We start from the raw sequence: 27,307 nt of genomic DNA, 5'->3' as shown, positions 1-27,307 counted from the left end.
CCATCTATCGGCGTCAAGGGGATCTGGGCATGCGCAGTGGAACGCGCGGTGGCGGATAACGGTAGTGGATTGCGGATCACGGTAAGCTAAATCTCTCTAATAAGTGCGACGTTCCACGCAGACATATGACGCTGTCGGCACCGGCGCCGTACGCGAACCTAATGAAGACGATCCGAGCCGTGTTTCAGCGGCAACCAGAGCCCAGCAGATGAGCGGGGGGAGAAAGCATCACAGCTAAGTACACCGCCGCGGCACGGCAACGTGCGTACGGCAGTGAGCTGAGCAAGGCCTGCGACTTCTGGCAGGGACAAAGCATTCGACGGATGCTGCGGCAATGCTTCGCAGAGAGGTTATGCAGATTAGCGGCGCGCACTGCAGATCATGGCCGGCACAGCCCTGAAACTGAATAACGGCGCTTCACACATACACAGCTGCAACGTGACGGCGAATGAACCGACGTAGTAAGGTTGACGACACCGCGAACGAGTCCGGTGTTGGAGAATGTGCGTCACTTTCCAGGCGTTCGCCTGGCCTGGCATGCGGGCGACCACGCAAGAAAGGCGGTTCCGAAGAGGCACGCTTCGCCCCGAAAGTTCTGTCGGCGCGCACTGTCCGGGCACCGGAGCGAGCGTCCCACACTGAGCACACCATCGTCCGCAGAAAAAAAAAAAAGCAATAGCAAAAGTCGCCTGCAGAGGCCTCTTCTGTTTTCATGTGTAATATACATATGGGTGTGTGAAACATATATATTAGGAACGGCTCTCTTCTCTTGGCTGCGGAGGTAGGGGGCGTAGCCGGCCGCAGCTGGTCGAGGCGCCAGGGAAGTTGAGCAAGTGACGCCCTCCGCTGGAGCCGGCGAGTTCTGTGGAGACGCGCACACTCTCTGTCATGCACAGTGTTTGCGGCGCACGCCGCCAGGTGGACCCACCTGGCGTCGTCAGTGGCGCTTCATGTGCAGCGACAGGTGGTCGGAGCGCGAAAAAGAGCGCTGGCACAGCTGGCACTTGAACGGCTTCTGGCCCGTGTGCTTGCGGAAGTGGCGTGTTAGCTCGTCCGAGCGCGCGAACTTCCATGTGCAGCCTTCCCACGTGCACGTGTACGGCTTCTCGCCTGCGAGAAGGGAAGAATCACAACCGGTCAGAGCCCGCTGCGTTAAAAACCAACAGCGAGGGAACGAGGATTGAAACGAAGCAAAATGTGACGTCGCCCAGTCCCCAGGCTGAAACACGCGCCAATGTCAATACACATCGGCTCTCACCGCATGTGTGGCTGCTCAATTATAATTAAAAAAAAAAAAAGACAACACGCACTATTCTCTCCGATCCTGCCCCAGCTCTAACGAGCGAGCTTGCTTCGCTTCAGACAGGTGACGCAATTTCTGTAAGTTATTTTTTATTTTCGGAGTGTTCGAATGCTTAGTCCATTGCCTGTTAAGCAGAACACATTTGCTACAGCAGCCGTACGACCCTCTCGAGTACTAATATTAGACCATCACCCACGATCTGTGTAACTGCTTTATGAAACACCGCCCAACGCGTTACACTTTGCTCTTAAGCCGAAGCCCCTTTGCATGAACGTTGCACATAGTCGTAACATTCATAGCTTCGCGGACCTGGGCATAATGAGAAATGTGTTAGCTATGCAATGACAGAGGCCAGTTATTTGTACATGGTCAGAAGGCTTCATTTCCGGGTGAAGCCAGGTTTCAGCACATTCACTCTGAATATATTTTTAGAAGAAAAAACGAAAATGAACAGGTTAAACCAGAGGTTGCCACCAGCAAATGCGTCTTCCAGAACATTCACAATGCAGCACAATAGAGAGATTTAGCATACCGTGATCCGCGATCCGCCACCGTGGCTCTCTACCGCTCGTGGGCGGGGCGCACAAGCTGATTGGTTCCGAGGCGGCAGGTCTGTGTGCCAACATCCAGTATGTGGCGCCATCTATTGGCATCAAAGTGATCTGGGCATGCGCAGTGGAACGCGCGGTGGCGGATCACGGTAGCGGATCGCGGATCACGGTGTGCTAAATCTCTCTAATATATGCACAAAAGCCACACCGCACACAAAATAGCCCCACATAAGAGCAGGGGGAAGTCTCGGTCTTTTAATGAACGCTCGAATTTTTACCGATGGCTTGGTTTAATGTGATAATAGGTTCAAAAAGTAATTTTACAAGCGAGGGAGAAGCCCACAGGTATTGCCCGGGGCGTCTCTCCAGCACCACTGTGCGACGACGACTACCCGCGTAAACGACATCCTGTTTAGGTTGCGACGGGAAGAGAAGTAGCAGAGAGCCGATTCCTCCGGGACAGTCGCTTCGCGGTTGAAATTTCCTCTTTGACATCAAGCTAATGTATTCGCAGAGTACAGATAAGGCGAGGCATGTACAGCACATAACGCGGATAGCGTATTAAGTGCACCGAGTGTGAAAATAACTTGCTTGACAAACAGATTCCCCATGACACATGACGTTTATATTGCTTAAGGAACCTGTAAGCAAAAACAGAGAATATACGGAGTTCTGCACAAAATGATTAAACGCTAACAGCCAATTATTTCTGCTGAAAAAAGAAATGCCCCGGAAAATTAATCCTCACTCACGAAATATTCTGCCGAATAAATCGATTTACGTGCGAATTTCAGTTCGGCATATATTCCAATTTTCATTCGTCCCCTCCATCTGAATCTCGAAACAAATATGTCCGGAAACTAAGCACACTTTTCTCGACCGGGTGTGTGGTGTCACAGTGGAGGTTCGCCGCCGCTGCAGCAGGCGCTGCCAGGGCGCCCGCAAACCCATCACGAATACAGCCGTCATATGTCACCACCTTCACTTCCACAGCGGCAGGACCGCAACCAAGACGTCTAAAGAAGAAAGAGCTGCTGTAGAAAAGGATTTCCATAGGTCCCGAATAAAGTCCGCATCCTTCTTCGTCCTTACAGAGCAGCATTCTGCGCATGCAGACTGGCGCTCCGTTTTAATCCAAGACAGAAGAAAGTTGGGTTGTAAGTATCGGTGTACCGGAAAAAGTCTATTTTTAAGCATGATATGTTTTTAGCTTCCATTGTCGGCGACACTGAGGTGACGTCGAGCCAACACCGAGACCGACCGAACATCCGAGCATCGAAACAGGAACTTCTGAGATCTAACGAGACGAGTTCTCCGCTCTATAAGCCCTCGTGAAGGACCGGCACGTGTACCAGAAAGTGTCTATACGCACCCCAAAAATTTAGGCCTATCTGGACTCCCGAAGTTTGAGCAGAGCTCAATCTGGGTCAACTGGTACATGTTCTTGGGGAAAGAAAAAAAAAAAAAGCAGCTCGGTCACCCTTGAAAGCATGAATCCATTTTTGTCCACCTAAGCGCCATTTTTTCCTACCTATAGCGCTAGTTTATTTTAATACCAGCTGTATTTGTCTCACATGTTGATACGTCAGAGGATGTGAATGCCATTTGGAGGTCGTCGACATATCGTGAGTGCACAACAATAGGCTTTGGAATTATTTTTGCTACAGAGTTAATTGTTTTACTATAAAGAAAGCTGTACTTAAAATACGCACCAGTCCTGCCAGTGAATATTCTCAAATATGTAAGTGGAACTGGGCATACTCAAGATGGACGGTTGAAGGGGAAGTCGCGTAATTAAACATCTAGTATACTTCCGAGGATGCCTATAAGTCTCCTAGATCGCAACGTAAGATCCTAAATATCCACATTTTACTATAGCCTTTCTCGAGATCGAGGAATACTGCAAAGGAGCTTCATCAGCGTATAAATACTTCGCAGACTGTTATTTTCAAGGCGGACGATATATGTACGAGGTGGGTACATCGATGTCGACAGCAGATCTGGCGCAGCTCCATATGTGCGTCAAATGAAACTGAAGACGGTGGCGATTCCAAGCCCGCTTCAGCCGAATCGCTTTCAAGCCTTTGAGCAAGATATGTTTTCTTTTGCCTGAAAACCGATTACCTTTTCTCTCTTTTGCAGACTGGACACGACCTGGAGTACGCACCGAGCGCGCACCAGTGCAGTTGACACACCTATGAGTGCGCTCACTGGTCTCTTGGGCGGCATGTTCGTCTTTACGGAAGGCGATGCATGGCGAAGGTGAAATGATGATGAGGTAATGAGACGTTTAAAAAAAAGCCGATATTGGAAGCGTTGCCTCGGCTTTTGGCACATAGGCTCATATAGTGCCAACTTTGCACTGTATAGTGAGCATAGTATATACAATAAGGTGTCATCATCATCATCATCACCATCCGCTTGACTATACCCACTGCAGGACGAAGGCCTCTCCCATATTTCTCCAATTAACCCGGTTGTGCTAGCTGCATCCACTAAAGATAACATAAAACCGTAGCGTAATGTTAGGGCAAAAAAAAAAAAACTGTCGTTATCTCTGCATTTTTATTCCTATTTCAATTCTGCTGGTTTTTTTTCAGCCTCTGTGCTAGTGATTTATTTATTTATTTTTTATGAAAGCGAACCCGTGAGAAATGTCAGCTGTATTTTGCAAGCACGTGTCTGTCTTTTGCCCGACCGCTATTCAAGGGCTGCATGATCAGTGTGAGTCGCTCTTGTTAGCCGCAGAGTACTGTAATTGTTATTCGGTAGAAAAGAAGCGGGGGGGGGGGGGGGGGGTGATTACTTACCACGGGGCAACTTACGGACAAGAGCCAAGCCACATGGCCATTGGGGGTACCAATAACATGTGCTCAGGAACCCGTGGCGTCGCTGCTCGCGAACAATTTAAGATTATAGACCTCTCAATGAGACGAATTCCACACGGCGCATTTCGTGTTCCTAAAAGCCATTTCAGCAATACACAGAAGTTCTGGAACGGAGCAACGACAACGGCAGTGACAACAGCAGCAGCAACCCTGTCTCCTCCTTGTTTGCGGGTGAAAGAGACCACGAAACAGGGTCTTCGGCGCAGCAAATGCAAGCGCTTGACCACGCGAGATAATTACTTCGTTGAGGACAACAGGTGTATATTTTCTTTCGAATGGAGAGCAAACGCAAGAACATTCCAAGAGCACTGTGGAATCTACACACCATAAATACAAAAGGCCGAGCGTTGCTGGTGCACACAGTGCATCACGTTTCTTCTTTTATCATCATCAACTAAATGCACTGTCATTATCATCGCTAATGCTGTCATTGTCATTCTCATTATCACTAATTCCAGCATCAATGTCAACGCTACTATCATTCTCACTGTAGACAAGGAAAACTATGAAGTGCATTTCACGATCCCGGGTGTGGCGTAGTTGGTTAAAGTGCTCTGCTGGGGATCCAGGGATAGAGGTTAAATTCCCGGTGGAGACCGGATTTTTATTTTCCTGGTGACGTTAATTTCGGTTTCTGGTGATGACGCCATTTGATTGACAGATACAGTGTGACCGACGAACGAACGCCAACAGTGTGAACCATTAAAGGCTGTCGCCTTAATAATAATAATAATAATAATAATAATAATAATAATAATAATAATAATAATAATAATAATAATAATTGGTTCACAGGAACGGAAAGGCGCAGTATCTGTCACACTTGTGTCTGTGGACACCTGAACCGCGCCGTAAGGGAAGGGAGGAAGGTGGGAGTTAAAATGGAAAGAGAGAAAGAGGAGCCGTAGTGGAGGGCTTCGGAGTAATTTCGACCACCTGGGGATCTTTAACGTGCTCCCCTTATAGGGCTGGGGCAGGTGGGTCACCGCCGCTTGCGGCGGGGGTTAGCCTGCCACCGAATTTTTATCTGTTGTAGGCCGTCATTGCACCCGCCACCGCTTCGGTGGTGGACGGCGGCTGTTGTTGCGGTGCGCGTCTTTCTTTCCCTCTTCCTTTTCTTTCTTCTCTATTTTCTCTTCTGTCTGCACGAGGCAGCGGAGGTGGCTCAGCTACAGAGCCAGTAACAGGCCCGTACATTTTCTTTTCCTTCTTCCTACAGCCACAACAACAACAACATCGCACAGCACACGGACGCCTCTTCGTTTCGCCTCCATCGAAACTCCACTACGGCTCCTCTCTCTCTCTATCCACTTTCACTCCCACCTTCCTCCCTTCCCTTACGGCGCGGTTCAGGTGTCCACAGAAACAAGTGTGACAGATACTGCGCCTTTCCCCCCCTGTGAACCAACCAACCAACCATCGAAACGCAGCCGCCTAGGTCGGGTTCGAACCCGGGTATTCCGGACAGTAGCCTGTCGTCTTACCACTGTACCACTCCGGCGGGGCACCGTCGCCTTAAAAGTTTTGGGTTACGGGTTTTAACGTCCCAAAGCAACCCAGGCCATGAGAGACGCCGTAGTGGAGGGGTCCGGAAATTTTGACCACCTGGGGTTCTTTAACGTGCACTGATAACGCACAGCATACAGGCGCCTTGCCTTTCGTCTCCATCGAAAAGCGGCATATCCCACATAAAGGAAGAACTTTCCTCGGAGCCCGGTGTTTGCAGGTGGACGTAGACGGTGGAGAAAAGGGCTCTCAATTCACGTGGCCAAGCTGAATGCGAATCAGGTGAGCTATAAAGTTATGCCTGCTTTCTAGCTTTGTTTGCGCTATTCTTTTGCTGCACAGCACCTCAGCAGATATAAACCGGGTTTTTCGAGAGAGCGAGCCAAAGCGCTATAGTCTTTCTCATAGTCCCTCTCTCCACCGGCTGCTAAAGCCCCACATGCACCAAACCGTGCGAATGTTACTGCGTAGTCTTAAGTTATCCCAATGGTCCCGGATTCGATTCCCATATTACCCTCCCGTGTCAGAGCAAATACACGAGTTGGCACCTGCCAACAACCACCTGAATCTGTGCCACCATCGTCCATAGCTGTGTTGAAGAAGCGGAGTGGGCACTCCCTCTGCTTCTTCAATACAAACCCGCGCATAATGCACGATTGACCACGCTCCCAGCTATACCGAGGCTTCAGTACCGCCTACAACGGTCTTCGCCAGTGCAAGCGTGAAAGCCTAGTGCAAGCGTGCTAAAATATACCCAAGCCGACAAACGCGTTATATGTACCTCCGCTTCGCCAAGCCGAGAGAAAGTTCAGTTGTTACACGGAGGAAGATAAGCTCGTGAGGGAGCGTCAAGTGACACTTTTGAAGCCTAGCCACATAGAATAAATGGGAAAGAGTGGCTGGTACCCTTCAAGTGAACACTTGCAGAGTGCGTTTTGATCAGTGCCGGATCTCGGCCATCCCGCGGCGTCCCCTTTATCGCCGGAGAAAGAATTAAAATATCGGCTTTAAGAGTGGTTGGCCTGCAAAGGCCGGCCGCGCGAGGGACGTTCCTTCATGTTTTACTACTGCGAGTGAGCCCCAGTGTTTTTTAGCATTTGTCAGCAGCCCCGTCCGCTGAAATCGTCGTCGACGTTAGCGCGCGGGCTTTGTGAGCAGGCGCTCAAACCAATGAAGATATTATTGGAAAGTGCCTTGCGTTCCTTACAGATTAAAGAAACTACGAACTCAGAACGGGTTATCGTCGCCTTCGTCTCTAAAACGTGTTTGCCTCTTCGTTGCCTCCGTCTCGCACTGGCTACTCTTCTTTCGTTTCATCGCTGTCCGGTGCATCGTAACGTCGGTTCGCCGCACTGGCAGTAAACCCGAGCCGATGTCTAGCGTTCGTGGCGTCGTGTTGCGCCCCTTGGCGCCGAAGAAGCGGCAGCTTGCGCAACAGCGAGGGTCCCCGCGGCGACCCACATGTGGCGGCGCAAACGAGCAGCGATGAGCGCTTTCCTCGTTTCCGAAAGCAGTCGTGGCCAGCAGCAGAGATTGGCCGTAGCTATCGAGCGGCGGGTCGGCATCGCACCGCCGAGTCGTGAGCGCCGATTCTATTTCGGTGCGCGGCGTATTCGATTTGCGAAACACGCGCCGTCCCACTTAGGCGGCGCTGACCACGCGAGGTCAGCACGAAAGGGACCCCGCCGGTCGACCCCGCTCGGGGCGCACCGCGGCGGAAATATGCCCGCACTTCGCGAGCGCGTCTGGAAGAAAAGCGGGCCGGAGGAGCTGCAAGCCCGGGTCCCGCCGGCAGACTCCGTCGAACACGCGGCTCATTCCAGTCCGGGTTCATGAATGGCCGCTCTCGGATGAACCACGCCTCCGTAGGCAGACGTGCTGCCATCACGAGTGGACTCCGGAAAGGTGTCGAGCGACCTCGCGCGTTGTTCGGACTACAGTTTTGCTCCCTCGATACTTTTGACGCCTCAGGGCGAGCCAAGCAGGACAACAGCGAGACATGCCTACCGATTAGAAGCAGGCACCGCGAACGAAAGGTCATCTGCTTCAGTTTGGAACGCTATGCGTGGCAACGGTAATTGAATTTTGCCGTAATAAGTGAAAATTCGCCAAAGAGGCTTCTCTTCCCGTAGTCAAAGACGCGGCCAAAATTCCTGCCACAGCTGATGTGTCAGTTGAATACCACCACAGTCGGTGTATGCCGTAACAGTGGCGGGGAAGCCTGCCGCAGCCCCGTGCAATTACTGGAAATACAGGGGAGCTGAGCGGCCGGGCTGTATACGTACCTCTCTGAGCACGCAGAAGCGATGAGGGGAGGATACCGCCATCAGGCTTCTATCGAAACGATGTCCTGAAAGTCCGGAGCCCATGGCCTGCGTGGGCATTCCGGGCGGCGAAGGTGAAGGGAAGGTGGAGCCCCGAAAAAGCAGCCGCTCACGTGTGGACAAGACGTCGTTGTCCCCGCTGAAATGCACATTGCAGCCCATCGCTCCCAACGAAACCGGGACGCGTCAGAACTGATGCGGCGTTCTCGTATACGCTTTAACAAGTTGGCCGTCCGGCATTTGCTGGCGCCGGCTGTTATCCGGCTGCCGACAGTGCGTGAGGCAGAGGGCGCAATACAATGCTGTAACATCAGCACGAGATCGAGTTATTTCAATGCGATTGCCGCGATACGTCAGTGGCGCAGGACAGGCAATGTTTTTATTCATCGAACACGCCTCAACTACAGCCTGTTTCAATACGACACACTAGCGGAGAGTGTGAGGTTCTCTTATATCCGACTCAGTCGGCTCCCTGTCTCAAAGCAGAAATGCTTGGACGCTGCATGCATTTCCGTATGCATTTTACAGCCGACCTGGGCAATGTTTACATAACTCCGTACAGGCGACACTTAGCTCATGGTAGACAGCTTAGACAGTAAGTTGCCGGGGTGAGCTTCGAAGATGATGATTGAAGGAAAAATACTCAGAACGATGCTAAAAGCATGCGATAACGTCTGGATTTACCCTGGATGATGACGTTGATATTTTTACGCGACTTATTTTACCGCATGGAAGAGGGGGCGAGGCCAGAGGCTGACCGTTCGTAGGGTGGGAAGATGGCTGGTGCTTCAAAAGGGCAGCTGATTCTCCCACTGCGCTTTTGAATTCGATTTCATGGACTATACTTCATTCTGATGCTTCGTGGACTTCTAGTGGGTGGAGGTAGGTAGGTGGTGGGTGGCGCTTCTGAAAGGTGCAATTAGAAAGGTGGTGAATGGCGCTTCTGGGGGGCCGTAGGCGGCCAGGGGTGGGGTAGGGAACACAGGTCGGAGTTTTCCGTGGCTGTGTGGGCATCTCCCTAGTTAATGGGGACTTCACTCATTTTACTGGAATTGCCCCTGGCGACCAACAAACAGGTTGCCGAAGTCGCCGCTAGGCTTAGTTGTGAGGTACCTCACAACTAAGCCTAGCGGCGACTTCGGCAACCTGCTTGTTGGTCGCCAGGGGCAATTCTCTCTAACGTTAGAGAGATTTGTTTCCGATGGTAATTCTTGCTTCCTTAGATCATCATTGCATCGTTTGTGCCCCTCACCGCCCGCGTTGAAATCACCCAGCGAAGTGATCCGACTCCAAAAGATCAACGTAGAAACAAGACGACACAGTCTTTGAACGATTCAAGAGATACGTGTGCACTACGATGCCACCCAGCTCCGACGGTGCATGCGCCTCATTCCACAGCTGTTATAGGGCGCCGTAAAAATGCAACCCATATAAAAATGGTCTAGGCGTCACAATGAAGAACCTTATGGCCAGCTGTATATGCACGTGATCTTGTATGGTGTGCTACAAAGTACCATAAAAAAATACCTATAAGTAGCTATCGAAAATTTCATACAATGCGGGACTATTCCCCGCCAGCTAGCGGCCTTCGAGAGAAACCGGCCTAGTAGTGCGCGATAGGTATCTGCTACTCGTCCTTTGTGAAACGGCATCTCTGAGTTGGACTCGATTGCTCTGGTCTCGATCTCCGATTTGGACTGGTGCCGTCGGTCGCGGTTGAAAAAAACAAAAAACAAAAAGAAAAACTGATGGTCGATGAGCAATGAGTAACTCTGGGGGAAAGCACTTTCGGGTGCTAAATTTCCCGTCTCATCTGACAACGACAGCCTTCTGTAATCAATTTTAAAATGCAACATCGACAAATATTAACCACAAAAAGTGCGCATATTAAATAGCCCAATTTGCACACTGATTTAGCAGTTATACAGATTGTAAAGAGAAACGAAAATGCCAGCTATATAAACAGCATGCTTCCCACAGAGAAGTGTGGGATCCACAAATAAATCTTTGACAAGCTACACCATGCACCGTCTTTACAGAACGAAGGAAACCGAACACGCTTAAAGCCTGCTATTAAAAGGGAAACAAGAACCACATTTAGTACACAACATTCTTAAGCAGTCCATATGAAGTGCAAAAGTAAACAAAGATTAAAGCTAAAGGCTACAGGAACATACAGACTTAATTGCAGCGAAATATATCGTAAACCTTAAAGATGCCTATGAGCTACAGAAATTGCTGGAAGCTGTGCGGTGTGCAATGTATAAATATGGCTGGGAGTAGAAAACGCTTTAGGCATATACTGACGCATTAGCATTGGAAAAGGTAAAGACAGCCATAGCCGTGACTATATTATGGGCTATAGGCAGCTAAAGAATAGGCGACCGATGCAAGGATAGAAGCTACGAACACGACAAGCACGGTTACTGACCTGTGGCAGCCTCACCAGCGAAAAGCAAACGCTTCTGAAACGAAGCGCGCACCGTGCGTGGCCCATCGCAGCCCGTGAACTGCGCCAAACTGAGGAGAATTTCGATAGCTTTTTTCCAAACAATCTTCCGAACAAAACAACACTTTCAGTTAAAATGTTGTCTCGCTTTATTACTGCTTCTCCGTGTTTTTGCATATCTGCATATACCACGACGCAAATTTGAGCAGCTTCGAACCTCATGCGAAATATATGAAAAATACTCGAGAGGTTGGAACCTGGATTCGTTTCGAGCAGTTCCGAGCATATCTTGTTTCATACGTTCCAATAATCGAATAGAAGGAAATTCGATTTGATGTTGTTCGAAATGGTAGAATATTTGCGCACGCTTTAAAGAAACATGAAACGAACGAACGTATATAGCCTTCACAAAATACGAAGCAATCGCTCGGAGTGCGCTTCTACGGCAGTTAAGCCGCGAGCAGCTGGGACGTAGTATAAAATACCGACGCAAGTGCAGCTGGGACAAGAACGAGAAAACGTCCCCGGGGTCGACCCTTGCTGAGTGCGTGTCTCCGTTCGGATCACTGCTGGGCACCGGCGAGGTATGGCTGAATGGGGCGCCTATGGCCGCAGCTCATACCTACTAAGTGGGCATGCGCCGCCGCGGGCGCAAGCGGTTCATCGCGGCGAAGTCGAGCGAGAACGTGCGGCGGGGCAGTGAGCAGCGGACGTGGGCTGCGCCTCCGGAGATGCGCCCGCTGGGGCGGGGGCCACTTTCGCCGCCGCACTTCCGGCCGCGGCGCACATTTGCATGGGCACGCGCTGCACGCCCGCCCCCCGGGAGAACCGGTCCCCCCGGGCCTCCGTGACCCAGTGCGTGCCCCCCGCCCGCAACGGGGGGAATCTGCTTTGCAGCCCATGGCCCCCCTCCGCGAACGGGACCGACCGGCCCCCAATCAGTCGCCCACGGCCACCGCCGCAACTCCGCTCGCCACACGAAATGATCTGCAAACGTTGCAATTGCTTCGCCGGCTTCTATGCCGAAGCTCGCAACGCGCCTTTAATCGGTCATTCGTACGCGCACGCTTCGATGTACGCGTGCTCATTTCTGTTCGTAACACCTGCCACAATTGCCACGTCGCTAATTAATGTTTAAATAACAAGCTGTCAAGTTTTCGAAATATAGTGCTATCTGACGACATGACAGCAGCAGTAACTGCCCCATCTCTCGCCGCCGCGGGGGAAGGGAGGAATGAGTAACTGCAACAGGCAAGGGAGAACGAGGCGCCATATTAAGTGGCTGGCCCGGATTAATTTCGACCACTCGGGGACCTTAAATGTGCACTAAAATCGCAGAGCAGAAACCAGCTCGCACGTGCAGGGCACGTGCTGCGCAGGACAGGATTAACTGTGAGCCCACTCGGCTGACTACAGTGCGTGCGTGTGGAGAAAGGATAGCAAATGGAATTTATAAGGCCCGGAGCGTAGACAAATTCTCCGCCTACAAAGATGGAACAACACAGCATTGTGACTATAGGCGGCGACTGATAAACCTGCTAGTAGTGTACACTACCAAATAGTATCGCCCAAGCGTTAAGCCGTCGCTGCACGGCTAGATAGTTTTTCGAAATACTTGAACGAGGTAAGAGTGATGACATCGCGGGGTGCGTCAGTGGGTCTAGTCGCGTTACCTGCACGCTGAAATACGTTCAAGACCGGGCGACACTATAGGAACACTACGAGAAGTGATTGCCTTTGCTAGGGATTGCTACTGGGCACCGCACGATGTTAACACGTGCGAGCGTTCGCTATCGGCTCCGCTGATAGTGTTGATGAGCTGTTAACACTGCTGATTACACTGTAGTCATCTATGTGGAGTTTGTATTTTGATCTGCGATTGGTGAAAAACTGGTGAGGGCGACAAATCTTCGCTCAAATATCGGACGCTATGAAGTGCCTGTAAAAAAAAAAAAAAAAAGAAGTAAGGGACAGCACGGACAGTAGACGAGTTCCGAAAAGGACTTCAGTGACCAAGCGGCTCTTGCAAACGCGAAAGGCGACATGAACAACGACAGAATTCTGTGCTTCTTTAGCCAAATTTCGGATTGCGTTCTGATGAGAAAGGCATCCAAAGGCGTAAGCTCTGCGCGCCAACGGCAGGCGACGCGGCACATGCACTAGGCGCGCCAAGCGCGGCCGGAGTCGAGAACGCCCAAGCGACGGTTCCAGTTCCCTCCTCGCTTTTGACAAGACACGCGCTCTCGAAGGGCGTGTACACTCATGCGAATTTCACGTAACGGTGCAAGCCATGCGTTGCTATCTCACACCCAAGGGAGGTCGCATATGGCGAGGAGGTTGCTAATAATCGACTTAAGACAGGAGCTGGATTAAAGCTACGTCACGAAACGCCTTCCCCTGCAGGACCACAGCACTGAATCGATACAGTCGTCAGTCAGGCGATTCCTGTTAGCGACTGGCGCTGCCTGAACACAGTATCCAAGTCGGTGCAGTCGCTTCGAGTTTTCTTTATTTTTGCGCTTCACGAAGAAATAAATGCCACGACAGTAAAGTTCAACCAATCTATCAGTCCACAGCCTACAATTAACAGAGAGCGGCAATAGAAGAGTACAGTGGCGTGGTGCACGATCGAGGTTCGGACTAAGCTAGGGAGATGCAGCGCTGAGATGACGCGTCACACGAGCGCGCTGATCTGAAACCAGCGCGAAACGGTTTAGCCGCACCTCAGATGATGAAATGGGCGGAGACACAGCGTAGCGCTACAGACAGCAGCTGTTGCGTAGAAAACGGAACATTTCTTTCCGACAACGGCTCGACGCCGCAAACACCACACTTGGCGAGAACAATGCAGCGCGACACAAGAACACGAGGAAGCGCACTGTCGCAGAGCTTTCCCGGTTGTCGCGACATACACGCAGCCGTCCCCTGCAATGCACAGGCTGACCCGTGGACGAGCCGGCGGACTTCGTAAAAGGCGCCTCCGAGCACAACGCCCTCTTTTCTCGGCGCAGAGATTCGAGCTGCCCCTCCCTCGTGTGGAAAAGAATTCAGCCCCTCGCGAAAGGCCTTGGGGGGACTCGGGCGCACGTCCGCAGTCAGTCGGCATCTCGTGCGGAAACGGCGAGACAATGGCCGGGCGCGCCTCCGGCTGACGCCCACGCAACGTCGCTGCTTCCTGGGCTCGCCCCGCGGCGGCACCCGCCCGGGCGGCGCATCAATTACGCGCTCGCAATTATCCGCTTACAGGAGGAACTGGCTGCAGTTGCCCGAAGACATTTCGTCTACCGCGTCCGGGAGCGATCGTCTCGCAGGCTGATCTACCACCTGAAGCGTCCGTCCTGTCAGTCAGGCAGCTATTGATATGCACCGAGCTTGGCGTCCGCGCCCACCGCGCGTTTTGCCGAGCGTCGCCCCGAAACATCCGCTGCCGACGCGCAGGCTCCGTCAATCTGATCGCCCGAGCATCCCTCCCCGACATGCCTCGCAACAAAACTAGCCGCTGGTAGAGATTACTGCGGCCGTTCGGAGAAACAAGTAGCTCCTGAAAGACATCCCATGACAAAGGATAATATCCTGCCATCAAAGGTTGCGTTTTTTCAGGTGTTAGATTTCGCGAAGGCGAAAACAAACTTCTCGTTAACGTACTACCGCCTCTTTTTTTTTTTTTTTTTTTTCTAGACGACCTGACTGAGCCATCTGACAGCGCCCTATGGTTTCCGACCTGCTTCTGTACAATCTGGCGGGAAACTTTTGTTGTTGCCGCCACGGGGGTTGCAGAATTCGCCTCGTACGCGGGAGGTCTGGGTTTCGATCCACAGTACTGCCGGATACCCATAGATTTTCCCGTCGTCCTCCTCTCCTCACCTTCAAATAGCAGCGACTGACTGATGCCGCTGACGCCGCTAGCGAGTCAATTCAATGGTGCTCTGGGTTTCGGCTTGGGATGCACGCACCGTAATCCACCGTCGCCGCCACGCAGGAAGGGGGGGAGGGGGGTACACGCCGCGGCGAACGGTGGCGGCAGGAGCGCGCGGAGCTGGTTACGAGGGACAACGCCGACGCGCAACCTAGGAACGGGCGCCAAAGAGCTGCGCTCTAAAAAAAGTTGGAAAAGATAGGACGTTGCGCGAGATTGAGCGAATGACGTTTGCGGCGGTGACGTTATGCTAGGCTGCACGTGATGTCACCACGCTGCCGCTCGTGATGCCATTGACTTCGAACCGATAAGCGTGGCGCGTTCTAGCGACGTCATGCGTGACGCCACTACACGCTGATCAATTGACGTGTGGCGCACTACAGTGACGTCACGCATGACGCCACTTCATTCTGACCGATCCGCACGGCCCGCCGAAACGACTCCAACGCCTTAGAACCAGGTAACGTACCCCTAACAGCTATCCTGGTCAAACATTTTGCAGGCAAAATGCCTTAGCTGCGGGCCCTCTTTGGTGAAGCTGACAATGAGACGACAAATCATAGCAAGATTTTGTTTCTCCGCTGTCGGTGCCTTTCACTGCACCTTTCAAACAACGCTAAACCTTCCTCGGCTTCCAGTCAGCGGTAGCCGCGGTCAACAGCAGACGCTGCAACGAAGCGCTTTGCAGAACTCGCGATGCACACTTGAGAACGGATGCAGGTTAAATGCAACCACACATGTGGCCGCTGCAGATCGGTTGAGAACTTCTCCAGTACTGCGCAAAATAAGCATTTCTTCCTTGAAACGCGCGCTCCAATCATCTCCATCAACCGCGTGGTACGCGCACGGGGATCGCACTGGTCGGGTGAGCGATGAATAGTGTGCGCATTTCCCCTCGGATCTGTGTGATAAAAAGTCTACATCTGTACTTCAACCCTCGATGGAATCACAGTCACCTGCGATGCAGCGAACGATGCACAGAGGCACCCCGTTTCAAAGCAGGGCCAAGTGTTTATCAGCGGCGCCACCCACCTCGGCGAGTGCGGCTTATGAATGTAAACACCCGTCAGAATCAAGCATGTTTGCGACAATGACTCGAGCCTGGCGTGAGGTACTAGAACACGTTAGAATTCACATCGGAGCGTAGAATACGCAATGAACACCAGTGTCATGCAATAACGCAGTATGGTGTTCCGCCACGCTGTGATGTTTAACTTAGGCTTATCGTTTTTAATGCACCCATGGAGAGCTCTAAGAAGTGACCACACAGCACATTCGGCTGGCTCTTTCCAAGCACTCACCTTCCGGTCACGAGACCTTGAGGTGCTCCGTCTCAGATCGGTTGGGCGCGCGCTCCTGACCACGTGTGTACTTCCCACAAGTCCCAACACGGCGCCGGCACGACTGCACTGTAGCCCGGGATCAGGCGGACAAGTGGCTCTATGGCAATGTTCTTGACCGCCTAGCCCTGGTGTGACAGGCCTACAGACGCGTAAATATAGTCGCCAAATAAAGGGTCCCTTTCTCTTCTTGACCGTAAGTTCTGCCTTAGTTTCCAAGATAACAAATCTCATCAACATGTACCGGACTCTTGCAACAATTTCCTCGCCGCGCGCAGCAGCTGTGATTACCACGCTAACGTCGATGATAGCAGCGTTCGCAAGAGTACGGAAAGGGTTAGCACGAGGCGTCTTGTGAGCTGCCTTTGGACGTGCGCTTTTGACGATGCACTTTCACGGCTCCCGTTTTTCGCCTGCACGGATGCTGTATATAGAGCTGTTCATAAATGAGTACTAAGCGAACAATCTGCGTTAAGCAAGACGAAAGTCCTATAGTGGCGGCGTCAGCTAAAGCAACTGATCGGTTGAAGATCACGTTGACCGAGCTCTATATTCATGCAGCGGCTCCAATAAAATAACCCTTTTTAGTGAAAGCTTTCAAGATAGCATATGTTCGTCCATACAGTCCATCGATCCTCTTGAGGCACGCCATAACCCCTTTTCCCCAAATCTGGACCCATGGCGTGCCTCTTCTCGCCCGTCACTTCCCGCTGCCTCTGGGGCAAAATTGCAGTAATCGCTTATTGGTATCCACCCGCATCCACAATCAAAAGTTGAGGATTGCTCTCACTGGGTTACCGCAACTCAACACGAAACGAGGCGTGTGCCAAAGCCAGGCAATAAATAAAAAAAAAAAAATAGAGCAGGGTTAGCACTCGATGGAACTACTGCCCCAGACACGCGGTTGTCTCAAGTTCGAGTCCCAGAACCGAACTATTTTTTTTTTTACTACTTAAGTTCCGGGGGAAGTTTATAGATTTCATTTGTAGCAGAATGGCTAAGCTAGGGTGGATGTAAACGAATAGTAACTACCTTAACATCTCTTGTGCAAGCGCCAACCATATGGGAGAAGTATATACGAGGACAGGGCCGGAAATTCGGGAGCGGACATATCGAAAAGTGGGCGTGCATTTCAGATTTTTATCGAAGTGGTTAGGTAGGAATACGACACCTTCATTTCGCTGATACGAGGCAGAACGTTATTCAGTTGAGAAAATTATGACTTCTTTTCTTCGAAGGAAAGTTGCCCGGGCGCCAGCTAAAGTGAAGATAAAGCAAGTCATAAGTCCTTCGTACGACCAATCCTCGAGTACGGCAGTATAATCTGAAATCCACATCAAGCATACCTAAACAATCAATTAAAAGCAATGCAAATTTTTTTCACAGTATTCACGGCACGTCTCCAACCTACGCAACAGAGCAGACATCTTAACTTTGAAGAGCCGGCGACGCATTACATATCAAAACTGTATTAATATCAACAAACACGAATACCTAAGACCACCATATCAGCATTCAACCAGAACAAACCATGACAGGACAATCACGCCATTTATCACCCGCTGTAACACTTTCAAATATTCATTCTTTTCGTCCGTCATAGAATTATGGAATAAACTGGAACGTGACATTGTATCTTCCACATCTGCAGATGAATTTAATACCAAAGTGGAAATATTTTTTTACCCAGCAAACTGCAACATTGTGAGCAGAAGCCTTTATGCGGGTGGCTCTAAAGCAACAAATCACAGAGTGTGTTGTGTGAGTCTCATGTGCATGCATCATAGGTCTATAGCGAAATGTTTAATGTACCTTGTTGTTAACGTTCATTGCTCAATGCTGTTGTTGTTGAACAAATAACATATATGGCACATACCCACAGAGGGGGATCGGCCAAGAATTGGGTAGCAATGAAAATATTTGAAGTATATTAAGTATGAAAAATGGACATCTTTTAAGATCTGATGACTATCTGCACCTAAATTATTCTTGGAATAGGAAACTATGTCATTCACGGCAACTTGAGATTTCTCTAACAAGGCTGCGATGCCGTAACCCAGCTTTAAATTTCTATCTTTACAGGTCTGGTTTGGCACTTTCTCCAGTCTGCGCATTTTGCGGTGAACAGGAATCATTAGATCACTTTTTATTGTTTTGCCGCCGCTTCACTACGTTGAGAAGACAGTTGATGGAAAGGCCATTGAAACAGTTTGGCCTCAGTTTAAGTAGTCCGATATTGTTATCATTTGGTGCCACCAACCTTGGGCACAGTCACAGGTCTGGTTTCACCGCCATTCAAATTTTTTTACCGGAATCAACTCGTTTGCCTTGCTAAATATTTGTCATCACTTGTTCTACAATTACAGTGTCAATCTACCAGTGTTACCACTTTTCATTTTATATTTCACTTATTTCCCTTTTTGTTTCCTTTCCTCTACCCCTCAAATCACTTTTTTTCTTATACATGTAAGTATACTTGCTCAATGTTTCTCGTTGTTCTGTTGTTTTTTTGTTCTAGGATGCACTGTAAATTGTCTGTAAAATTGGGATTTTTTACCCACTCCTGTACGAGCCTATCAAAAAGGCTTACAGTATGACTAAATAAATAAATAAATAAATAAATAAATAAATAAATAAATAAATAAATAAATAAATAAATAAAAGACACTGAGGGCGACAAACATTTTCACTCCGCGTCTTCCTCGTCACCGGAAATGCATCTCGACCTCGGGTGTCGCCCTTTTAAGAACTGGACATGTTTGAGTAGCTTAGGCTTGAAATCTGCAGCGTAGAGCTCCCGAGTTCGCTGCGCGGAAGGGTGCCAACGAACGTGCTCTCCTTAGCAGAGCAGAATCGAGCAGGTGCAGGGAGGCCAGAAGAAACGGAGACCCGGCATCGCAAGCGTACGAATGCTGCCCACGCCGGTGCCATCTGTTGAGCACACGCCCCAGGGCCGAGTAGGCCGCCGGTCGCGGCACTCGCTCGAGCAGAGCCGTGTAGGCTGCACGGCCGCCCCGCCCTTCTCCGCTGGACGTTGTTGCATGGCCCGAAAACATGACGACTGAGTAGAAACGACGGGGCTGGCAAGTTCCACCGCAAGGGGGCCTCCCCGCTATACGCAAAGAATTCGGTAAGGAGGCACTCGCATATGCAAGGTGGAGCGGCTACGACCGGCTTTTATTATAGAGCCAGTCATGCCACGCGGAGACAAACCGGAAGACAGTACATGAAATACATGAAACATCAAAATACGCTGCAACACTCGTCGGAGATAACTGAAAAATGTACCAACTGATGGAGGTAAGATCGTGATCCGGAATGAGCTAAGTTCACGTAAAAAATAATTACGAGACCTTTAGCGACTAAAGTAGTGAAAGGCGAAAGCCTGAGTGCCGCATTCTGCTACGCAACTGGCACTAAGTAGTAATTATATAATTAGTCATTAAGTAAGCAAGCAATTAATCATTAACTCATTATTTAAATAACTCATTAATTAGTTATCAATTATTATTTCACGGGCAATTAATTAGATATTAAGTAGTAACTGATCATTGATTGACCTAAGGCCATATCAGACACGCATTCACGCATACTGGTGGTGCTCTGTGATTGGTCGAGACCTCTACGACGTCATCCCGCCTCGGCCAATCAGAGCCGCCGCAAAAGCGGGACACATTTTGTCCACGACAGCATGAACCATTAAAGGCTTTCGCCTTAACACAAGACCGGCGGCATACCTGTGTGCGTGCGCTTGTGCGCCTTGAGGTGTGAGCTCTTGGTGTAGACCTTCTGGCAGCCCTCGAAGTCGCACTTGTGCACCTTGCGTCGTCGCAGCGAGTCCGAGTCCGCGGGGCTGGCAGGTCCGGCCGCCGCCGGAGGCCAACCAAGCCGCGACGACGCTCCGCCACCGTTGCTGAGCACCGGTTGCTGCTGCTGCAAGACCCTGCGAGCCACAATCAAATATTCTCAATTCCCCTTAATAGCCTCGTTAGGATGGAGCGTCTCTTTGAAACGGGACGGAGGCAGATACCGTCATCATGAATTTTTTTCTTTGTCTTTATACTTCTGTAAACAATACGTTAGGCCATTAGAGTCCTGCGATTTTATTCGCCCCACCGTAAATGATTAAAAATAGCATCTTAACATCGAGCGTAGCCTTCAAGACGAGTCGAGCACATCGCGTACATTATGAAGCCCGGTAGTACGGGAAAAGCGGCCGCAGCTTCGCGGCCTCGAGGAAGTGGAAAAAGTCAACAGCACTTGAAAAGTGGACCAGCTTGCTATATATCGACACTGTCCAACAGAACGATGCAAGGCTAATGAGCTTCATTCGTTTGCCCAAACTCCTGTTTGCGAGTTTTATCGTTTTTTTTTTTTTGCCATTTTTGCAGACAGAAATATTTCGACATTCAGCCTCGTAAAATGTAAGCACATTGTTGAGCACTAGGCGGCGGGTACTTGGACGCTGAGATTGGAAAAAGAAAATGAAAAAGAAATTATCCGATCCTCATTAAATCGATTAGGACATGTGAAAACACTGCTTGGCCTGATTTCGCTAGGCAGTTCAGCATTGAAATAAAAGATTAGTTGGTTTTGAGAGAAGGAAAGGTGCACTGTGTGCCTCATTTCACGCTGGACACTTATTTTACAAATAATGGCATATAGAGATTTCTTTGTCCTTCATCAAATACCCTCCGAGGCAATAAATATCGTTATAAAAAATAGTGGTACGTACAGATGCCATCGCGTCGCACCCCTATCTAAAGATATGGCTTTTGCACATAGTAGTTTACTCCATGGTTTCAGCTTTATTTGTTCCATATGGGAATCACTTCACGTATGAGCAGTTGAGCACCCCTTTCCTCTCGTCGTTGACCATTCTCATTCGGGTGTAGAAGACTTCTAGTGGTATGACATCATCTATACGTCGAACTCCGGGGCTCACCGCCGTCATAACGTTAGAACGAACGTTCTGTCCTAGCAAATCGCTTTTGTCGTTTACCTCTACTAACTCCCGAGTTATCTGTCTTCTTTTTTCTCTTCTTCCTTATCTCCTTTTTGTTCTTTTCCTTTTTCCTCCTTTTTTTTCTTCTTCGGACAGGCGCGGTGAAATGGCGAGACTGGGGCACTTTTGACCACTAAAGTGCGATCAGGCAAAAGCTTCTATCGCGCGGTGGTTCGAAGCTCTCCACTAAGGCACCTCTTTCTTTGTTTTCACTCCGACCTTAGCGATGACGCGATAGCGTAAGCTACCAGCCAACATATAAAGCCCCGCTTTAAACGAGCCGCATGAACGTGCATGTCAGGAAGTCCTACGTCCAGTTATTGCTCGGCCATGTTAGCTACTAGCTACCCCCTCCCACGACTTTTACTTCTTTCTTCGCTCTTGGCGAGAATGTGGCCAGTGTAGCTCTCTCTACAAATGAAATAAAGAGAGAGAAAGATGCGCCTCGCAATAGCCGTCCTCCGCCACCGAAGCGGCTGCGAGTGCAATGACGGAATGCACAACAGATACCAAAACATCGGTGGTAAAAGTGCCTCCGTCGCAAAGGACAAACGCTCTTAGCTTCCCAGCCCGGGAGGGAAGATCAGCCACCTGCTTAGTGACATCGCACAGCACGTGCACGGAGAACTGCGTTTGGCTCTGACGAACCGCGGCCGCCGCGGTCGGGTTCGAGCCAGGGCACTGGGATTGTGTAAGTCACTCAGCTACCGAACCGGAGACTGCCAGATGGGCATGGAGAGTGCGCGTCTCCACAGGCTCGCTGATGTGCAGCAATAAATTGAGCGCCTGGTTCATGCAATATTTCTGTTACGATCATCTCCTTCGAAAGAGTCATTAACCCGAGAACTTTAAACGCGGCAAACCGAGAGCACGTGGTGGGCAAGCTTTCTGTCACTGCCCTCTAGAGATGGCTATACGTGAGCACGCAGCGGCGAGCAAACGGGTCGCTCGTAAGACGCGTCCAAAACGTTGCGGCCGCCCTCGCGTGCTTGCTGAACCCGGAGTAGTAGATCGAGCACACTCCGCCGTATAGCTAGCTACTTTTCTCTCTCTTCTTTTTCCTCAAAACGGATGAACTCGGACAAAAGCCAGCGGCCACATTAATGTGCTCTCGGCGTCCGCTCTGAAGAGGAGGGGGCCGTGCTAATGGAGCTGGCGCGGGCGAGCGCCCAGCACCTTCAGTGGACCGGGCTGCGGCTTTGGGGTGACACTTCCGGAGAACTGACGGTGCCCAAAAGCGCTAGCGACGGCGGCAGGGCCTATTTCATTAAAGGTAAATACTCTGATTGCTGAAATGCTTATCATCACCATCATCATCTGGACCATGCCCACTTGCACGGCGAATGCCTCTTCCATCCATACTCACCCCACCAACTAACCAGTCCTGCGCTAGCTGCATCTACTTGACCGCAAACTTAACCTCGTCTGGCCATCTAAATTTCTGCTGCACCCTGCTAGGCTTTCCCTTCATTGCAATCTAATTTGTTACCCTTATCGACCGTCGGTTATTCTCTCTTCGCACCCCTAGCGAAAAAACCGCATGAGTCACAATAACCTCATACAGATTTCTCATACTAAACTCGTACTAAATTTATATGAATCTCATACAATCTCATATAGTTATCATAAGTTGAATGATATTTGTATGCGATGATATGAGATTTGTACGAGCTTAGTGCGAGTTTAGTATGAGAAATCTGCATGAGGTTATTGTGACTCATAGGGTTTTTTCACTAGGGACACATGCCCAACCCATATTTATTCTTGATTTTCAGTCGAATGTCATTAATTCGAGTTATTTTTATGGCCCGTGCACTCTGCACGCTTCCTATCTTTTAACGTTTACCCACCATTTGCCGCCCCAGAGCTCTCTGCGTTGTCCTTAACTTAAGTAGAACCCTGCTCGTCAACCTCCAGATTTCAAGGTAGGTCCGACGTGCTCTACAAGGACGCCGCCGAATACGATAGCAAGGCAGCACACACAGCAGTATAGTGGTTCGTGAGATTGGAGACCCGGTCTCGATCGTGCTGTGCCGTTGAAATCACACGTGCAACTGGGATAAAAGTTACCATTTCTCTAGCAATAACACAAAACGGTACAATGGTGATAGTGATTCGCGGATTACGACTGCGCCCCCAGCGTGTTTGTTTCCCCACCAGCGGCGCCGACAGCTGCCGGCTAGCGCTCGCCAGCAGGGTCACATCGACGCTTCCCGCTCAATGTGCACGCGCTTTGTGATGTAAGCAGTCGTCGATTTGGGGTCACTACTGCTACAACTACACTCCGTGGCCACATGCAACAGCTAAAGCTTGTGAATGCGCGCTCCGTAATCGCCGAAACTCTAGACCTGAACCCCGCGTACTCGCGCTAGGCCTACTCGTCGTAGTTCGGCGCCAATATTTCTGGCCAAGGTCATTGCTGATGACAAGGGGGAACATACAAAGTGTAGCTTTTTGCTTTGCTTTTTCTAACACGGTTAAGCTACAGACAAGCGCAGCTGTTCTGACCGTTCACTCATCGGGTGTCAAGTTCTCGCTCGGCGATCCGACCAAATCAGATTGGACGACCGTCCGCTGATCAGTTTCATCGGCGTCGCGGGGCCGCAGAACTTCACACTACGACGATAGGCGACTGTTGGCCCCGCTGTAATATGCTACAGATCAGTGCGTCGTTAAGCTAAGGAACCTATAACTATGCAGCCCACTGACTGTGACCCCGTGCCTTATGCTGAAGAAAACATGGCTTACTCTTCTACTTCGCTTTCGTGCGGTCACATCTTCATCAAGCACTTCTGCATGAGGGACAACCACTGTGTCAATTCCCCCCCCCCCCAACCCCCCCCCCAAAAAAAAAAATAAGAGAGACGTGTCCTTTGATGTTGCAACCTATTCCGATTTATATATCGCGTTTTTTTTTTTTTTTTTAATATGCGCCGCGCGCATATTACTAAAACTTTGCGAGTAGAATCACCGACCGCTATATTATTCGCAGAAGTATAAAAACAGCAATACATCGAACGACCCTGCCATCGCTCCTTTAACTCTGGTCTCCGTACACCGGATAACAACAGCGTCATTGGCTTCGATTCCTGATGATGCGTCCTGGAAACTTTTGTCCTCAGTGGATACCTATGTAGGGTGGATTGCATCTCGCTGCACATCAAGATTAATAACGGCAGGTGTCAGGTGAGGATTTTGGGTAAAATTCCCGTACTGTGCGAAAGCGGTGTTGCACAGGTTGCATCGGCGCCGTTGCTCGGCGTCGACGCTACCGCGGAAGGAGGCGATTTCGCTTTAAGGTGAAGGGTCAGGTCATGAGTGACCTTGGTCATGGCTATCTGGTGCAGGCACAGTACCACGATCGCGCTTCTCTATATGTTACAGCTCTCCACAAGCAAGACAAGATTTTGTTCAGGCTAGTAGCCTCTGGATTAGTGTTCTTGCACTAAGAGATAACACATACCGCTCCTCCCTTCGTGTGCTCACCTGTATGGTGGAGAACACTGAAGCAGAAAAGAATGCAGAGCGAATTGGTCAGCTACCATGAGTCGAAGACACTCTAGTCGAAGCTAGGAAAGAAGGAACCGACATACATGAGAAACCGAGAGAAGAGAAACGCCGCGATTTGATTGGCGACGTTGATGGAACGCTGGCTGAAAGAAGAGTGATGATTGCACGCGAATGATGGTGGTGATGAGTACAATACGACACGATTCTCATAATGCGGCAATGGTGGGCAAAAAAATAGCGTGCAATATGAATCTGAGCTATGGCTCATCGTTCCCGTGCGAACTGAGCCATGAGTGGCGGCCGTTTCCCCGTTAGCGAATCGCACGAAAGACGGCCAAATTTTCGCGCTTCGCCGTCACAGACGCAAAGGCTGCGACCTGTTCGTAGTCGGATAGTGCACGAGCGTCATCGGAATCCGCCCCCAGTGGCGGCGGCGCTAAGGCGTTGCAGCGTGGCGTTGCCTCCAGGAGCGCTTGGGCCGGATGGGGCCTCGCCAAGGGCGCGGCACGCCTCCCGCGCCGACGCCCGGGCGGACCCGACGGAGAACGTCGGCCAACGCGACGCCAGCTGCGTGCGGGCGCAGGGTTCGATACCCGCTCGTCTGAGACCCCTTCGGGCTGAAAGCTTAGAAAACGCTTCACTGGGCACGCGCGGCTAAGTTCTGCCGAAGGGCCAAACTAACGAAGCCTTCGTCGACAAGGCACGCCCGAGAAGGTGCTGAAATGCTCAATCTACCTAGCGTTTTCGTCCCCTCGGGCGTCCGTCGGAGTTCCTGGCGAAGCGTTCGGAGCTATTTTGTTTTGTTTCCCGAGGGCCGGACTGATGCGTGCCGCTGTTTCGCATCGCCCCCCTCTTCCCACCGGACACGCTATCGCACGTTTTCAAGCAAGGGCGAAAGCGGGAGCGCGCGGCGGCGGCGGCGGCCGATCGAGCGGAGCGCGGCCCCGCGGCGGCGAAAGCGGCCGCGAAGAAGCGAGGAGCATCCGCCGAGGGCGACCCCGATTCCCGCCGAGGTTGCGCGAGGGTCGCCGGGGACCGGTCTTCTTCTGTGGCGCCGCAGTTGCGTGCAGTAGCGCCGCGTGCGTGGCCGGAATAGCCAAGAAAACAGAACCAGTCCGGGAACGGCCCTGAAGAAGAGAGAGCGCCATTACTCGCGAGCGGAGTCGGTCGGCAGGAACAACCCATCGGCGACACCGCCGCGGAGGAAGCTTCCAGGGCGCCCACCGGTCGGCGTGGGCATTTTCGGACCGACCGACGACGCTGCCACGGCGCCGAGAGCGTGATACTGCGGACGGGGGCGTGAACGCGAGCGCTCCGCAGTGCCCCGAGGACGCTGTGCGACATCGATTGAGCGGGTTTGACGACCAGGCACTTGGCGGAGCACTTTGAGCGCAGAAAGAACGAACCACGCCGGTTGTTCAATATAGATGAGCGCAAAAAGGCAGGTGCTTCGCCGGAGGGCGGTGTTCACGTTTGATTCCAGGCCAGGAAGCAACAAGTAATAGCAGCAACACGGTAGCCTTGGCTCCGACGTCGACACCGGCATAGAGCACTCGCCTCGGGCAGCTGTACCGCGGCAAACCGGAATCCGGCAACGACGAGTCTCTAATCAGGCTGCGCAGCATGCTGTGCTTCCTGGACACTGTGACCGCTCTCGCTTGGTTCATTAAGCGAACGTGTTTTCTTTAAACAGCGGTCACACATTGCGCTCAGAGGAGACACGCACTGTACTTGACAAACTAACAACCACGCGAGGTGCAGCAAGGAGTAACGGCAGCAATTGCAGTGCGCAGATAACTGCAAGGTAAAGGTTCGCGTGAACAGTGAGGGACACGAGAAATGTGTTTGCTCGACGGAAAAGGGAACTCTGGCGACCAGTGACAACATTCGAGAGCCTCCCAACGCAAGTTCGCTTCAAGCTTTCGTTCCAGAAGGTTACAACACTGTCCACGCTGCACCACAGCCCGGTCGCGGCGGCCGCTTTTCTATGAAGGCGAAAAGCAAGGCACTCGTGTGCTGTGCGGTGTCAGTACACGCTAAAGATCCACAGGCGGTCGACATTACCCCGGAACCCTCCACTATACACTCCCTCTTACCCTTTCTTCATACCTGTGCAACAACCTACCTACTATTCTACCTCTACCTTATATACCTTACATAGGGTTCGAACCCGACCACAGCGGCCGCGTTTCGATGGAGGGTGACACTGTGACGTCATGCCTTTGTCCGGGGATGACGGAAGCAGCACATGCATGGTGAGTATCCAAAGCTGCTGGGACAGGTTATTCGGGAGCTATCGATCGATCGGTTCAGTGGCTGGCACCCTCTGTGCTGATTAACCAATCAAATGAACTGAGGCGGCCGCTGCGTGGTACGCGCAGTGAAAAGATGCACACGTTCCTCGGACTTTCGCAGTATTTCTGATTGTGCTTGATCAAACGAAACGGTAAATGCTGCACGTCTGCGCGGTTTGTACAGACCTGCTCGCAAAACGGTCAAGCTCGCCGTCGTTGTC

General features: G+C 51.0%; 1 protein-coding gene across 2 annotated transcripts in view; it reads right to left on the bottom strand.

Annotated features, from left to right (window-relative positions):
• Window positions 1-725: 725 nt before the first annotated feature.
• Window positions 726-27,307, bottom strand: part of LOC146191587 (uncharacterized) — a 133,154-nt gene continuing 106,572 nt past the window's right edge. For both annotated transcript variants that reach the window (XM_084602108.1, XM_084602107.1), the window contains 3 exons: window positions 20,015-20,220; window positions 929-1,110; window positions 726-862 (listed from right to left, as the gene is read on the bottom strand). In XM_084602108.1, the coding sequence (XP_084458234.1) occupies window positions 938-1,110; window positions 20,015-20,220 (379 nt within the window). In that variant the 3' untranslated portion in view covers window positions 726-862; window positions 929-937. The remainder of the gene's footprint in view (window positions 863-928; window positions 1,111-20,014; window positions 20,221-27,307) is intronic.

The sequence above is a fragment of the Amblyomma maculatum genome, chromosome 4 (assembly GCF_055883805.1).
Source record: "Amblyomma maculatum isolate TAMU_Amacu chromosome 4, ASM5588380v1, whole genome shotgun sequence".
Classification (NCBI taxonomy): domain Eukaryota; kingdom Metazoa; phylum Arthropoda; class Arachnida; order Ixodida; family Ixodidae; genus Amblyomma; species Amblyomma maculatum.
Note: the sequence above shows the minus strand (reverse complement) of the source record. Positions and strands in the feature narration are given on the sequence as shown.